This window comes from Canariomyces notabilis, assembly GCF_033297395.1.
Source record: "Canariomyces notabilis strain CBS 508.74 unplaced genomic scaffold N656scaffold_12, whole genome shotgun sequence".
Lineage (NCBI taxonomy): Eukaryota > Fungi > Ascomycota > Sordariomycetes > Sordariales > Chaetomiaceae > Canariomyces > Canariomyces notabilis.
In genome coordinates, this window is record NW_027041834.1 from 756256 (window position 1) to 772546 (window position 16291).

The 16291-nt window shown below is 54.3% G+C and overlaps 6 protein-coding genes across 6 annotated transcripts; 4 read left to right on the forward strand and 2 right to left on the reverse strand.

Moving 5' to 3' along the window:
- Positions 1 to 128: 128 nt before the first annotated feature.
- On the forward strand, positions 129 to 2652 carry N656DRAFT_798635 (ARP5-like protein; the record flags this gene model as incomplete). Its single annotated transcript, XM_064817784.1, has 4 exons — positions 129 to 309; positions 379 to 699; positions 755 to 2514; positions 2623 to 2652. 4 exons carry the CDS (start codon positions 129 to 131, stop codon positions 2650 to 2652), a joined length of 2292 nt encoding a protein of 763 aa, XP_064669870.1.
- Positions 2653 to 3639: 987 nt separating this feature from the next.
- N656DRAFT_789939 (uncharacterized protein) lies at positions 3640 to 4349 on the reverse strand (the record flags this gene model as incomplete). The annotated part of the gene is made up of 2 exons (XM_064816824.1): positions 3640 to 4089; positions 4218 to 4349. 2 exons carry the CDS (start codon positions 4347 to 4349, stop codon positions 3640 to 3642), a joined length of 582 nt encoding a protein of 193 aa, XP_064669871.1.
- A 3372-nt stretch (positions 4350 to 7721) lies between these two features.
- N656DRAFT_779835 (transcriptional coactivator/pterin dehydratase) lies at positions 7722 to 9195 on the forward strand. The gene is made up of 2 exons (XM_064815258.1): positions 7722 to 8266; positions 8441 to 9195. Exons 1-2 carry the CDS (start codon positions 7886 to 7888, stop codon positions 8792 to 8794), a joined length of 735 nt encoding a protein of 244 aa, XP_064669872.1. The 5' UTR covers positions 7722 to 7885; the 3' UTR covers positions 8795 to 9195.
- N656DRAFT_779836 (methylsterol monooxygenase) lies at positions 8927 to 10541 on the reverse strand. Its single transcript, XM_064815259.1, has 4 exons — positions 10310 to 10541; positions 10147 to 10252; positions 9946 to 10089; positions 8927 to 9889 (listed from the first exon to the last, which is right to left on the reverse strand). Exons 1-4 carry the CDS (start codon positions 10324 to 10326, stop codon positions 9236 to 9238), a joined length of 921 nt encoding a protein of 306 aa, XP_064669873.1. The 5' UTR covers positions 10327 to 10541; the 3' UTR covers positions 8927 to 9235.
- Positions 10542 to 11107: 566 nt separating this feature from the next.
- N656DRAFT_779838 (NCA2-domain-containing protein) lies at positions 11108 to 13962 on the forward strand. Its single transcript, XM_064815260.1, has 3 exons — positions 11108 to 11598; positions 11673 to 13360; positions 13425 to 13962. The coding sequence occupies exons 1-3, from the start codon at positions 11582 to 11584 to the stop codon at positions 13772 to 13774; spliced, it is 2055 nt and encodes a 684-aa protein (XP_064669874.1). The 5' UTR covers positions 11108 to 11581; the 3' UTR covers positions 13775 to 13962.
- Positions 13963 to 15169: 1207 nt separating this feature from the next.
- Positions 15170 to 16030, forward strand: N656DRAFT_710205 (ras-domain-containing protein; the record flags this gene model as incomplete). Its single annotated transcript, XM_064811652.1, has 3 exons — positions 15170 to 15202; positions 15369 to 15636; positions 15708 to 16030. 3 exons carry the CDS (start codon positions 15170 to 15172, stop codon positions 16028 to 16030), a joined length of 624 nt encoding a protein of 207 aa, XP_064669875.1.
- Positions 16031 to 16291: the final 261 nt, after the last annotated feature.

Here is a 16291-nt window from a genome sequence, read left to right on the forward strand (position 1 = left end):
CACGCTTATCTATAAACGTCGGGAGTGCGCTGCAGTCGCCACCATGCCACAATGCCACATCTAGGTTCTTGATAACATTGCCCTCCACCGTCACGCAAAAAGCGCTTCTTGAACCCGCACTCGCGACCATGGCGCCTTCGGCGACAGACGACATCGTTAGCAGGAGAGAGGCCTGGAAGCAACTACCCCCGCCGACAGTGTATCCTGTCAAGGAAGCCAGATTCGAGAAATACTTGCCGCCGCAAGTAGATGGACGCGAACGGGCTCTAGCGCAACCCCCAGGCCAGGCGGCCATAGTCATCGACAATGGTAGGCAGTCCGTATCTACAAACAAGTCCAATCTCGAGATTGCTAATTGGGTCCAATCGCACCTTTCAGGTTCTTCCTCCGTCCGGGCAGGCTGGTCCTTCGAGTCCAAGCCACGGTTGGCGATTCCTCCCATCATGGCCAAATACCGGGATCGGAAACTTAACAAGACCTTCTCCTTCGCGGGCCAGGACTGCTACGCTGACACCACTGCCCGTGGACACATTCGAAACGCGTTCGAAGCCGGCACCGGAATCATAAGCAACTGGGACGTCATGGAACATGTTTTGGACCATGTATTCATAAAGCTCGGAATGAACGGGGTCGAAGGCGGCATAGACATGCCCATTGTCATGACCGAGGCGGTTGCAAATCTACCATATTCAAGAAAATGTGAGAGCCGCCGTATTCTTTACCCTTGTACTTCTTTCTGACCTGCTTTGTGAAGCATTAACCGAGATAATTTTTGAGTGCTACGGCGCGCCCAGCCTGGTCTACGGCATCGATTCGCTCTTCTCATACCGCTACAACAAGGGCCAGACTGGTCTGGTGGTATCCTCGTCCTATAGCGCGACACATCTAATACCCGTCTACAACTCCAAAGCCATGCTGGCTCAGGCCATCAGACTGAACTGGGGCGGCTGGCACGCTGCCGAGTACCTCTTAAAACTTATCAAGCTCAAGTATCACACGGGGTTTCCTGGCAAACTCAACTCCTCACAGGCAGAGCAAATGGTCCGGGATTTCTGCTACGTCTCCTTGGACTACGACCGGGAACTCGCGCGATTCCTGGACTGGACTGGGCTAGAAGACAGGGAGCGCATTGTCCAGTACCCCTATACGGAAGAAGTTGTTGTTCAGAAGACAGAGGAGGAGTTGGCGCGGATAGCCGAGAGGAAGAAGGAGAGCGGCCGGAGGCTTCAAGAGCAGGCTGCCAAAATGCGCTTGGAGAGGTTGATGAAGAAGGAGCAAGAGCTCGAATACTACAAAGATGTGCAGAGGCGAATTGCCGACCAGAACAAGAAGGAAGTCAAACGTCTGCTCGACGAAGCTGAGTTGAAGGATGAGGCGGCGTTGGAGCGAGTGATCAGAGAGCTTGAACGGTCGATCAAGCGGGCCCGGACTAAAGACTTAGGTGGCGAGCAGGAGGAAGAGCAGGAAGCTCCCGATTTTAGCCTCCTCGACGTGCCGGACGACCAGCTTGACGAGGCAGGCCTGAAGCAGAAGCGCCAACAGCGCCTGCTCAAATCCAACCACGACGCGAGGGCGCGCGCAAAGGCTGAAAAGGAAGCCGAAAAGGCGCGGATAGCCGAAGAGGCGCGCCTGGACGAGGAGAGGCGGATCAACGACCTCGAGGGCTGGCTCGAAGACAAGCGACAAGCGCGTCTTGCCAAGCTGGCCCAGATCAAGGAGCGCGAGCGGCTCAAGGCCGACCTGGGCAACCGCAAATCCCTCGCCAGCCAGATTCGCATGAAGAACATCGCCAACCTCGCGTCGGACAACCCATCAGGCGCATCGGGGGGTCGCAAGCGTCGACGTGGTGGCGACGATGACGACTTTGGCGCCGACGACGCCGACTGGGGCGTGTACCGCAGCGTAGCCATTGGCGCCAACAAGGGCGACAGCGACGACGACGAGGAAGGCGAGGAAGATCTCGAGGCGGCCGTGCGCGCGCTCGAGGCTGACTTGCTTACCTACGACAAGGACTTCACCTACGAGCACACGCTTGACGCGCAAAAGGACTGGTCCAAGTCCCTGCTGCACGCCTTCCGCTACGGGCCGCGGCCCTTCGACCCGTCGTCGCCCGCCGAGACGCACCGCATCCACCTCAACGTCGAGCGCATCCGCGTGCCCGAGGTGCTGTTCCAGCCCAGCGCCATCGCCGGCGTCGACCAGGCCGGCATCGTCGAGATCGCCGGCGACATACTCACCCAGCGGCTCCCTTCCATCGCCGGGCTGGACAGAGACCAGTTCCTGCGCGACGTGTTTTTGACGGGGGGCAACACCCTCTTTCAGAACTTTGACGAGAGGCTGCGCTCCGGCCTGACGGCGCTGCTCCCCGCGGGAGCCCCCCTCGTTATCCGCCGCGCCGAGGACGCCGTGCTGGACGCGTGGAGAGGCGCTGCCGGGTGGGCGTGCACCCCCGAGGCTAAGAAGGCGTGGGTTACCCGCGAGGAGTACTTGGAGAAGGGGGCGGAGTATTTCAAGGTCGGTTATCTTTTTACTTCCTTCGCACTTTGTCTCTTCCCTGCCTTTCTTCTGAGGGTTCTGGGTAGTTTAGGGCTCTAACGCTAACTTACCATGACCGTCTGCTAGGAACATGACTTGGGCAATGCTTTTGGGTGATTATGTTCAGCTGGCCATGAGTAAAGCAGCCATATCTGAGAGAAGACGTTTCATCGGTGGTTTCAGCAACAGGGACGGGCATCCTCAAGCGGGTATTGCTTTTGGCACTTGGCGTAGCGTTGATCGACTCTTACTAAAGACTTTCTGTTCGCCCTGCTATGTAAAACCACATCTGGAGTTTTTGAACGGGCTATCGAGGCGGGGCAGGGCGAATGGATACAGGAACGAAAAGAGAAGGCCGGGTCGGTTTGGCTGAAAAGAAAAGGTAGACCTTTCGTTGGTTTGCAAGCCAAAGTGAAAGATATCTAGTTGCCCGCTGCCTGTCTAGTAGTTCTGGCAGGGGCATTGTGAATCCCTACAGGACACATTCCGGCAAAGCAGGTACTACATTGTCGTGTAAACGCCAGTGTTGAATTCCTTCCCTCCAATTGCTGCTGCATATACACATTTTGACACAATCATCACTCTCCAGTCATCCAGTCATCCCCACTTACGCCTCAGGAAACGAGCCGACTCAAGCTGTGTGTCTGCGAAACGACGACTGGACAAACGAAGGGGGGAGGGGAACTTAAAATACACCTACGGGGGTAACCAAATGGGGGAGAACAATATAAAAGACATGCATGGCAATAGTCCGCTGCTATTGCGTGCGCCGCCCGCCGAGAGTACATCATCGAAACGCCAAAAAATGAGACGAAGCCAGGGTTCCAGCTAGCACTCCTCATCGAAAAGGCAAATAATCTCTCTTGTTGTCACAACCACAAAACGAGCACGCTAGATAAGGGGAAAGTGAATAATATGAAGAGAGTAGCAGCAAGCCAGCATTTGACTGCTCCTTTCCTTTCGCCACCAGAAAGCTCAACGCAGATGTTCCGTGTGTTTCGTGTCTAGGGCGGAAATCGTATTCTGGACAGGCCAATGCCAGAGCCCGGGGCAACCTGGTTTGCAATAGCGGTAATAGCGGTACAGTTTGCGCAAACTGGTCCGCTACATCGGGGCTGCCGGCAAGCCGTCTGGAGTACCCTCTGCCTGCAGCTGTCGCGTGATTTCCTCGGCAGTCCTCGCGTCGTCATCTGGACGCGCGACGGCATACTGGTCGCGCCCGGCAAGATGGTCGCTCCGGTTAAGACCGGCCACAGCTTGAGCGGCTACCTCGAGGGGGTTGGCGCCGGGCGCCGGAACTGCAGGCTGGGTCGTCTCGGCACCTCCGCGTGCGGCTGGCGCCAGGCTGTGAGGGTGTGGAAGACTGAGGCTGGCCGGAGGTGGCGGGTATTCGCCCTGGGCGTCTAGCAAGCGTGCCTGTAGGTGAATGACGTATTCTCTTAGAGCGTAGTTCTCGGCCTGGAGCTCTTTGTAGTTGATTTCCATGACAGCATAATCGCGGACTTGCTGTTCTAGCTTCTTTATGTGCCCTTCCTTCCGCTGGCGAAATGCCCTCTATAAACCCGGATCCAAGTTAGCGTCATTACGTAAGGCAAGGGATGTACTAAAAGTAACCCAAGGACCTCACGGTCACAATGTGGTCAAACATCAATCCCAGTGGGCTCAAACGGGTCGCTACTTACCTGAGCGGCCCTATTCTGTGCTGCACGTTTAGACTGTGATAGCTCACGCTTGGCTTTCCTGCCGTCTGCTGCACTTTCGCCTTGGTTAATCATTCCCGTAGACGGGGGGCCTGCCGCAGGAGGACCGGACATGGCAACTGTCTGCTCGGGCGGAGGCGGCACACCAGACGGCATCATAGTGGGAACCGGCGCATAAACAGGGTTTGTGGAGACTGGCTCGTGGCCGGATCGCAGTTCTGGGTGGATGTGGGACTCGACTTGGGCGGGCGCGGCAGGTGTATATCCATGTGGTACTGGCGGCTGGCTAGCTGTAGCGGGCGAGGGTCGGTTGACTCCAGCCACCTCTGTAGCGGGTTGCGAATTGGTCGTGACGCTAGAACTTGTATAGGCGGCGCGATCGGGTTGAGCAGCCGAGGTAGGAGGTGCTCCGGCGTGCTCGCGACCTCCCGATTCTAGGCTCAGGATTCAAATCAGTATACCCTTCACGGGCAGCAGTGATAATGGATACAATGGTGTCCCGGATGTATCCGGCGCAAAAATGCCTGAATAAGAACCGGCCAATATTACTCAAAAGGCCGGGGAAGAAAGAGCTAGTGCTCGATGAACGGGACTCCGGCTACAGCTCGAAGCCGGACTGAACAGGGGTAGCATCGGTGCTACGTGACCGATGCAATAACAGAAAGAGGCATGGCAGGCAACATAGAGCGGAACCCTTCGGCGGTTTAGCTTGATAAGATTATAAATCGATGGCTTCTCGACAGCGCACTCCGAGCATGGGTACAGCGTATGCAGCCGACAAAATACGGCAGAGAACACTGTCCACTACCTCGGCCACGGCTGTACGGTATCGGTTATCAACTATGGGATGCGACTTTGGATGACATGATGGTAGAAGTACCTAAATGCAGGGAACGGCGCCCGAGGTGGCTTGCAGAACGTAACAAATGACTTACAAATATGCAGCATACCTAGATGCAGCGTGGAAACGACGAATGGGCTAAGTAATCAGAACGGCCAAACTCGTCTAGGAGAATTAGGTAAGGTGGATGTCGGGAGGGAGGGGAGACGGGGCCAGGGAATTGGGGTGCTGAGCATTCTTGTAGTGTAGTGTACCCTCAGAGTGGCAGCAGCACTTACACAATATGCGATGCGGCGCGGTGTATGTACAAAACTAATAATAACGTTATGAGGTAGGATAGTAGGGCGGGGTGGGGGAGCGTGTTCTAGGGGTTGACGGCTGCTTGAGGTGTGCAGTACCCGGATAAGTAAGCTGATACTCGGACGGCTTGCTTCCTAGGGACCGATGTGCTCTTACACCTAAGCCGGGAACAGAAGCTTTCTCGACAAGAGCGGACCTAGCCGGCTCTGCCGGCTCACACCAAACCTGCAAACCCTCACTGGAGGGCCGTGAGGCGTGCGCACATATGTGCGACTACAATTGCAGATGCCACGATGCGATCGCAGTAGGTAGAGCGATCAGATCGCCCAAACAGGCAGCACTTAGTGAGGAGGGCCACAATGCATCATCTGCATCGGCACACGGCACCCTGCAGAATTTCGGGGATAAGGCCATGGTCAGGGCCCGGCTGATGGTAAAGGCGGGTGAACGTTGAGAGGCTATCAAGAGGGAAATGATATCCGACAAGAAGAAAGCGCACTCACCGTGCTTGACTTTCGTGTTGCTGGACATTTCGTGACTGATGGACGGCCGTTCTGACTCAGCAATTGGCAAATCCGCTGCCGAGGCAAGAGGCGAACGTTTGACCGGCAATTCGCTTGGTGGGTTGCTGACGATACTTTTAGGTCGTTCTGGATGTGTAAGCAACAGTTAGTTATTGGACGAGGCTGATGAAATGGAACTCGGAGTGAGCACCAACCGAGCACAATCGAGCACGCCTCGGGCAACGAGCAATCAGGAACCAGCAGCTGCCGGCCGATTCTTCGAAAGGGGTCTACAGCCGTAAAATCCAAGCGAGTGGTGTACCAAAGAGAGATCGCGACACAGGAAATCCCGTTGGTTCTCTTCTTGTTTTTTTACAGACGGTGTCGCCGCAGTGTCTGGAAGCTCGAAACCTGTATCTGTCTAGTCGGGAATTTTGCCCTTCCCGAGAAGGAAAGAGCCGTGTTGTCAAGGCAAGTGAGGCGTTGAAGTGCGATCGACGAGGGTTTAGGTAAGAAGACAAGTATCGAAGGATGGGAGCTTAGAAACAGCGAGAGAGAGAACGCTCGGATCCTAGGCAGATGACACGGCCCCCAGTGCCGCAGGTCCAACGCGCCCTCCCGTGGTGCCGGCGAGAGAAAGTCCCTCGAAAACCAGAGTCCGAACCTTGAGGCAGGGGGTCCGAACCGTATACGATCGTATCAATCGGCCCTGCATGCCCCCATTCGATATGGATGGGGTTTGATCGGGTTTGCTGACAAAGCAGGTTCCCAGCTGACAAAGAGCTCGAAGTTTGCAACTGGTCTCTGCGCTCCGCGGCGGGATCTTGTGGGTGCGGGGAGATGGAGGGCTTCCTTGGCAGGCAGAAATATTTTCTTGGTCGACGGACCTCCAATCAGGATCAGAGCTGTGGGTCGATTCTTTGGTCGCCATATTTTACGTAAGCCACTGACCACGGAAACCGGTACCTAGAGACGTTACACTGTTACACCACACATGACAATTGACAACGGCTTGGGGATCCTCAACAGGAATCATCCTCATCATCCTCATACATACATCCTCCGTATACTCCTGGCTTGCAAAGAAACCGATTGCTTGAGACTTGTATTGCTGTGAACTGTCTGGATACAAGTTGAATATGTCAAGACAACAGTAAGCGCAATATAGTGCCGACTTACTGGCGGTTCTGGGCGCAGAACAAGGTCCTTCTGAGCACTGAGCTTTGGTAAGAAAGATGGCTGCTGAAATCCATACGGGATACGGATGCGAAGTACACCATCCAATTCCGCACAGCTACTGAGGCAAATGACCATCACATCTCATCCGCAACAGTTGATGATATGTCCATGTCATCGGTACCATCTAGATACATACATGTGTAAGACCTCCGCTAGAGATGCCCATCTTTTGATCGGGAACCCGAACCATCAGTTGCTGGTCAAGCACTATAGCCAAAGCTATTGTCAGCACCTTATTTGCATGAATGTCTCTGCCGAAATATCATCTCGAGGAATCAACACACAAAGCTAATGTCAGCACCTTATTCTCATGAACTTCCCTGCCGAGATATCCTCTTGTTGAACTTTGTCTGGTTCAATGATTAAGACGCAATGCTTATTCTGGTATCTGAATGCCCTGCGAGGTGTAGACCTGGAAGTACTAGTTCAACATGTGCCCTGACGGACCGAGACCTGAATGATTGATCCCATTTTATTGGTATACCCAGGATTTGACATTGCTTTGCATCTGAGTAAGTGGTGGTACGAAGGTATATAGTGGCATGTTAGATAAGATTCATTGTGGCCTCGAGACCTACCTGATTGCATGTAATAACCGAACCTGGAAGTGATTGACCTGAATTATAGGCCCTTGCCCAAGTTCTTGATACCTCACAACACTCACACTTTAATGCACACTAGCATCACGGCACCGTGCTGCTCGTGATACAATCAACTCAACATCATACAACACCGTATCCATATCACCGTCCATTGACAAACGAACGATGAGCCCATCCCTTGTATTGAGAACCAGTCGCCTAGCATCAATCGGCCTGCAGCAAACACCAAGATTTTCCTGGACGTCCATCATCAGGATATCACCAAATTCACTACCGACCCGAACTCTCCGGCATCAGTCCGCAAGCTCTCATCCAATCATCCGCCCCACCATCGGCATAACTGTCATGATGAGCAGCAGCAGCAGCAGCAGCAGCAGCAGCAGCAGCAGCAACCCGCAGCCTCGCTTTTCACCAGGCTCAGATCCCGCCGCCATGGAAGCCGCGCTGGCACCATTGCTCACAAGCAACGGCGGGCAATGGGTTCTCGGAGCGGACGGTGAGGCGCTGGAGCGGACCTTCAAGTTCAAGACATTTGCCAAGACGTGGGTGAGTAGTACGACACCGAGCTTGATTCATAGTTCCATACATCCAACTCCATTCTCCTACCATCACCCGCCCGGAGTGTTTGTCCATCCCTATACTCCTATTCTCAGTAAGCATGTACATACATACAGTAGAACACTTTCACTCACACTCATCATCACACACCCCCCTTCACAGGATTTCATGACGGCCGTCTCTCTGCAATGCAAGCTCAAGAACCACCACCCGGAATGGTCCAACGTCTTCAACACAACCTTCATCCGCTGGACAACGCACCAGCCCAAGGGTCTGTCGGCCAAGGACGTGGAGCTCGCGGCGGTATGCGACGCACTGGCGAGGGACTTTGGCGAAGTGGTGGTAGAAGGAGTAGCAGCGGTCGAGAAAGAGCAAGCACAAGCCCGTCAATCAGCAGATCATCAACCATCGTCTCAGGGGCAGGCCCAGGGCGGCAGCCAGGCGTGTGACATGTCCGGCCTCGCTGGCAGGGCAGCTAGTTCGGCGGGGGATTGCTGCGTCCCGAGGAAGAAGTGATGGGTAGGTGAGGTGGGTTGAATGAAGTTGGTATGGTACAAGTAACTCCGGGCTGATTTGTTTTTTGTCAAGGGGGATCTCCGATCCTGCCGGCATGACGGGAAACATCACGTATGCGGGTGTATGAGCTGATAGGGTTATTTTGTATCTTCATGTATTAAAATGGGTGTAGAAGTAATGGTTTGTATATACAGGGAGAAGGAGGAGGAGTTGGTGGCAGTCGTATGCAAAGGGTAATTATGGACTGCCTTGCCCAGACGCCCGTCACAATGCTAGCGCTGTCCTGTGCCACTGCAGTGTTCCATCGGCCGTTCTTTGTTCGTGTCTTTTTCATCACAGACATTATATTCCTGTGTCCTTTCCAACCAGTTGTTGTCTTGTTCCCTCTAAAACCCATGTCCCCACACTGCCTTTATCTTGATGCCCGCAGACACGCCGGGTTTATTGAGCCTTCTTTGCCCGAATCTCGGCCAGCTTCTTTTCCCGACGCTTCTTGCTCGCCGCCTCACCAGCCTCGGTGTCGAGGCAGTAGTCCCACCACCTGAAACTGGAGGCATAGTTGCCGATGAAGCGCTCGTGGTGCAGATCGTGGTGGTCCGCGCCCGCCCAGAAGGGCAGGATGTGCCGCAGACTCCAGGGGAAGTCGTAGCCGCTGTGGGCGTCAATGGCCTGGAAGAGGCGGAGGATGATCCAGAGGTACATGGTCATCAAGTGGAGCTCGCCCGTGATCGAAACCCAGATGATGGGAGATCCGACAATACCGAAACCCAGGAGCATCACCTCGATCGGAGAGGCGTACTCGGCGGCGAGACCGAACGGGGCACTGTACGTGTGGTGCAGCTTGTGGATGGCCTTGTAGAGCGGCCCGTAGTGCAGCGCACGGTGGAACCAGTAGTGCCAGGCATCTTCCATAATGAAAAAGATGGCGATCTGCATTGCCATCTTCCAGAGCGGCGGAAACGGGACACCGTACTCCATGCCAAAGTAGGTGGCGACGGGGTGGAACAACCAGATCTGAGGGAGCTCAACCGTGCAGTGACTGAGCAGGACGAGAGCGGCGCAGTCCCACTGTTCCTTCCATGTCGGTATCTTGGTCTGAAGCAATAGTTAGTTTAGGGGGCGCAACGGGCGAGGACCAGGGTTGCACCGACATTTTGAAGCTTATATTTGTTGAAGTAAGGGATCGCGTCGATGATCATCCAGGGAATGGACCTGCCGAAGTAGACAATCTCGTGCATCACAAAGCTCATGATGCCGGTTGCGATTGTGTCATTCTGCATCCAGAGGTACCAGGACTGTGTCTCGAGTTAGAGTGGTTTCGGTGAAGGGTTCGGGGGTCGGATTGCGCGTACCGCCCAAAGGCGCTCGACCAGGTTCAGGTGGACATTGTACTTGGAAACCTCCTCGAAGACGGTCGTGTAGGTAGCCGCGGAGCCAAGACCGGCGATGGTTGCGTTCCTAGATCCCGGAGTCAGTCCTAGAGCACCACGCCGACGCCCCGACTTGGAAACTTACATGACCCCAGATGCCATGGTGGGCGGAATCTGTGCGAAGCTGCACAACGAGCGGCGCTGGTGGTGCGAGGAAGGGATACTAGAATCACCAATTGAGTCTAAAAAACGGCACGTTGAAAGGAAGGAGAAAGAGCACGAGACCGTCCTTACAAGATCGATGCCCCTTGCAAATCCGCTGGTGAGTGAAGGACAGTGCAAGAGTCCAGGGAGGAACTGAATTTTATTGTCTTGGGAGAACGACCAGATGCACAATCCCACCCAGCCAATCGCACCAGGATCGGCCCACGTTCACGAACCCCTTTCCGTCTCCCGGGCACGCTAAGTGGGACTAGTACTGCGCTGGTGATTGGTCCAGTCAGAAGATCACCCGAACTGGTGTGCAAAGCTTCTGTGAAACGTTCCTGCCAAGCATTGAAACTCTCGTTTGGTGCATGTAGCGGTACGGAGTATGCAGTATCGTTTTTGCCAGTGTTAAGTTTTAACGCTGATTATTGTCAGACTCATGGATTATGGAGTATATATGCCGTAAGTGTAGGCATCTTTGAGCTTCTAGAAAACGGCAATTCGAACCTAGTAATTTTGATGTAGATTGAATTTACTTGGTCCATAGGTCGACATAGACATACGCTATGAGGTGCCTTGGTGGTATATAAACAGCGGTCAACACTCAATAAGCTAATGTTATGCATCTAAAACAGCTCAAGCTCTCAATGAAGTGGAGGCTTTGTTCCGTTTAGTGTATATATGTACCTTCATACGCCATATGAAATCATTAGAATTCCAAGGTCGAGGAGTAACCAATCGACCTTTTTCAATCAGTCATCATGTGGATTTTGATGTGTTTTACCTCCCTGCTTCGAGGAGTAACTTATATCCTGCGATCCGAGTACGAATTCTGATGACTCCTGTTTTCACGCTGTGTTGCGAAACTTGCGATTATTGCCCCAACTCCGCTTTGAATCGGGACGGCATGATCTCATTTCATCTCGGCCGATAACCTCGAATCCACGAACCTGCCACGCCACTTCAACCGCCACTTTAACAAGTTTCTTCGACGACTGGAGTTGCCTGACCTCAAAGAGCAACCCCACCAGTGGATGTAAGCCATCCATTTCCGCCTCCGGAATTCGCGACATCCGGGCCAGCCTGGATGGTCTGATCGCCCACACAGCCGCCACTCTTCGGACAACGAAGCAGATCTGCAGTTGAAAGCTGGAGACGTTGCACAGCCCTGGCTTCGGGACGCGCGTAACCTCGTTTAGTGCATCACACCATGTCGATTGTGGCTGAGTTAGTATTCCGCAGTGTGTTTAGTCCGAAAGACGCAAACCGTTGACTTTGTGTTTGACGTCCCCCTCGCGCAGCCAGGTCCGTCGTCTAGATGCACGGATAGACCGCGTCTCCCTAGGACCCCTGACGCTAGGCGCGGATCATGAAGTCGAGCTGCAGAACATCGACCAGGTCGCTGCCTCAGCGCTAGCTTCCCCCCGTGTCGATGAACTTCTGCACATAGTGAAGGCCCTGTCATCTGGACTGACTTCGGGATCCCACTTGTCTTCGTCTCGGATCCAGAATCTGCTTGTGCAGTCCGGCTTGACAGAAGAGACGCCCTTGCCCGAGCTCCTTGAGGCTAAGAGTCAGTATGAGACTGATGTTGAGTGGCTTCTGGTAGGCAAGGCTACCGTTCAGACCTATGGGCTCTTAATGGGCACACTGCTAGACCAAATTATCCCGCTGAGCGATGATATTTGGTACTGGGATGAGGTGGTGAGCTCATATCCGTACGGCCTCCTTTATACGATGCAGACCTCGCCGTTGCGGATGTGGAAATGGACCAGGGAGATCTATTCGGAGAGCGTGGAGCGTTTCAAACGCTTACATCTGGATCAATTACCAGGACAGGGGACAGAAGTTGAGGAAGTGTCGCCTGCGCAGCATGATGAGAGTGGCCAAACCCACAAGGCTCTGGGGCTGGCATCTTTGCACTCTCAGTTGTCAAAACACTGGCGTCAGTTCTACGACATCGTGAGGCAGAGCGTCGCCCAGAGGTCCATCATGGATATTCAGCGCAAGATTGCCTCTCGAGTGGACATCGGTCGTTCCGAAGCCCGTCACAAGCAGGCTCGGCTGCGGAGACTCCGAGAACTGACAGCAACAGGGCTAGGGGTACTTCTGGACGAGGGCCTGAATTTCGGTCTTTCAGAAGAAGCGCATCACGAAGAGTGGAAAGGCATGCTAGAGCGCAGCGTCGCCCTGATGGATATGATCCTTCGTGGTGTGCTTGTCTTGGATATGAGCGTCTCGGAGTTTGAGGATAAGGTCTTTGCGGGAGTTGAGGAGGACCCAGAGCTCTCCATACACATTGAGGATGTCAATCCAGCCGAGAGACCGGCCGTACTTGCGCGCCGGCTCCTAACACTCCTTCAAGATGGACTGCCAGATCATCGCATCGCCATGACAAAACTCACCCGTAGGTACGGACGACCATCGAGGCTGGTTAGATATTGGCTTCCTGCGGCTGCTCTGCTCGTTTCATCCTCCACGATTCTCCGCATACTGGTCAACAAGCAGCAAGATATCATTAACTGGGTTCGAGACTTTGGCCAAACCGCACGCGACTTTTGGTTCAACTGGGTAGTCGAGCCCGTACGCAGGATTATTGGCACGATTCGCCACGACGACACCGCCGAGATCGCCATCATGAGCCGGGATAGCCTGAAGGCGGACCGTGACAGCCTGGAACGGATGGTGGTTGAGTTTGCAACGGACAACCCGGATATTGCAGTAGGTAACTCGTCCATCACGGAAAGCGAAATCGCCGAGATCCGTTCCAAGGTCAAGGCCGGGGATGTGACACCCGTCCTCAAAGCCTACGAGAAAGACATTCGAAGGCCCGTTGTGGGCGCGATAAGAGGGGATTTGGTCCGCTCGCTGCTCATCCAAGTGCAAAAGACAAAAGTCGACCTCGAAATAGCCATCAGTGGCATCGACGCGCTGCTGAAGAGCCAGGAGTTGGTCTTTGGCTTTGTAGGGTTGACTCCTGGTGTTCTCGGTATGACTTACTGCCGAGGCTCTTCGAACTCTTCTCATAGCCCGGTGCTAACATACTCTTCCAGTTACCATCGGCTTGTTCCAGTACCTTAGGACCCTGTTCGGCAGCCGCAAGGGTGTCCGACGGACTCGGCAGGTCAGGCGTAGCGTGCGGGTGCTACGCAAGATTGACAGGATCCTCTCTGAAGCAACCACGTCGCAAAACAGCCTCATCTCTTACCGAGACCACGGGCTTTTGGTCTGCGAGGTCCATGTGCTACGAGGGTTGGCGCATGGTGTCCTTCCGGGGGATGTCGAGAAGGAGTTCATCGAGGATCTCGATGAGTTGACCAACCTCAAAGGGATACAGGTACAGATGAAGGCGCTTGAGAGAATCCGCTGGGCGTATGCCGAGTGGCTGAGCAAGATGCAATAGCGACGTGGGGAATGAATACGCGTCCATGTCTACATCGTGGGGTTTGTATTTGACCTGTGTTTTGCCATGGCAGCGGGAGCATTGATAGAGCGTTGTATCATGCAACATATGAAAAGTTTGGGCATTACTATGAGTTTAAATAGATTCAGGCCAACGCTGGCTTCTATATATGGGGTGTTATACAGAAGATTTACGATCTCATCGCCTCGAGGTTGAACTTATATGCGGGTGTGCACCAAGTCGTAGGTCACAGGTGGGGCAACAGCTTCACTGAGGGTCTGAGACACTGATATTCTATGCAGCCCATTCGCGTTTCAGTTGCTCGATGTTCGTTCGGGCATCGCCTTTTAGAGGTCTGTTATGGCCGTTCTTGCAAACCCACAAAGTCACAAATCCCTACTCCATTCAAAGGCTTGTCTGTCTGGGCAGCACAACCTGGAAGCTTTGTAATATGATCTGGTCCACTAGCATGTATTTCAGGTAGTTGCTAGAGGACACGTAGGTTGTAGTGCTTTGTGGGTGATAAAAACTGACGGGCACCGAGTAGGTAACTTTCGCATCGTATTGTTAGTGTAAAGTAGCGGGGCTTTTGGGCCGTCAATCAATGAATAGACCCCTGGCTGGTGTGTTGCTGGGGCCAAATGCGCCACTTCAGCACAAGTGACGAGCGGGTCTTGTCCAACCTGGGCCCAGTCGTGCCAAGACTCGGCGACGTTCCCCCCTTCTGCACATGTCGAGGCTCACCTCCTGGTTCAACGTTTGAGGTCATACTAACCGTGTCCCGAATCACGCGCTGGTCCTTCTTTGGGTTTGCGGTTTTTAGTTCCTCCATTGAAATATCTGAGATCCCACACCAAAGAGCGTCCCTGCAACAGTGAAACCAGGCAAGCGCTGTCAATCCATAGCATTCGCCCGGTTCCTGGGAAGCAACCGGCTCCTTGGCTCCTAGGCCATTTCTTCGGTAGGTGCGTCAGCCTGCGTGGCGATCATACCCCGTTCCCGCCGTCTATCTATTCGCGCTGCTTCCGACGCCTGCCTCTTTGTCTGGTCTCCGCTCAGTATCGAACTCGGCTGTCTAATTCTGGGTTCACGTGTTCCGATCGCCTTGCCCTGCGACAGCTGTGCTAAAGACGACGCATCAGCTAAACAGACACGCTAACCTGTAACAATTCTTCGCCAGTTTTCCGTTGTCGAGCCTCGGGAAGTCGCAAGGATCTGCTACACAGCTGCTGGTTTCTCGTTCGTTACCTACTCCGGCAGGCACGCCAATACGTCAAGGCCCCTCTTCGTTGGGCTTCATTCTCGCTTCGCCCTTCTTATAAACCGCCGTCCCTTCTGCTCCTCGGAAGCGAGCTAAACTCGACGTTGTGTGGTGCTGTCTCTCAACCGCCCACCATGTCGTCAAGTAACCGGAACTACGACTTCTTGGTAACGCGCCCTCTCCAATGCGTCCTACACTGCTTTGCCCTGTCCCGCGTCCTAAACTCCTAGCTGGACCATTGCGCAGTTTGCGCAGTTTGCGCAATACCCCTCACAAAACGCCCCGCCTATTCTATACACATGCTGACTTTGGTTCGCTTGGGGGATACGATAGATCAAGCTACTGCTGATTGGAGATTCGGGCGTAGGCAAGTCATGCTGTCTACTGCGCTTCAGTGAGGACTCGTTTACCCCGTCCTTCATCACCACCATTGGCATCGACTTCAAGATCCGGACGATCGAGCTCGATGGAAAGCGCGTGAAGCTACAAATCTGGGACACGGCTGGCCAGGAGCGGTTCCGGACCATCACGACGGCGTACTACAGGGGGGCAATGGGAATTCTACTGGTTTATGACGTGACCGACGAGAGGTCGTTCAACAGTGCGTTGAAACCCCCCAAAACACGCCCTACACGACGGTGAAGGTGGGACTGACTAGGGTGCAAAAATCAGACATTCGAACGTGGTTCGCCAACGTCGAGCAGCACGCGACAGAAGGCGTCAACAAGATACTGATCGGCAACAAGTGCGACTGGGAAGAGAAGCGGGTCGTCTCGACGGAGCGCGGGCAGCAGCTGGCCGACGAGCTGGGCATACCTTTCCTTGAGGTGTCGGCCAAGACAAACACCAATATCGACAAGGCCTTCTACAGCCTCGCAGCCGACATCAAGAAGCGCATCATCGACACGTCCAAGCCCGAACAGAGCGGCACGGGGGCTGCCGGCGTCAACGTCGGCGACAAGGCCGGCGAGGGCGCTGCTGGGAAGTGTTGCTAAAGCCTTTGGTCCTACTGTGCTAGGGTGGAATGCGGTAAACCTACGCAGAGGCATAGTTAAAGGTTGGCGGCCTCCTGTAAAGGCAGGACCGGGCCGAGCCGGGATGGATGAAGCGTATTTGCTTGACATGGCGTGGTTACGGCATTGGCATGGGGCGCGGGATGACAGGTTTTATGACGAGCGGACGAAGTATGACCAGGTATCTGACCGGCAACGTGGCTCAGGGGTTTTTCCTTGGCTTACTCGGGCGTGCCGTTTCCT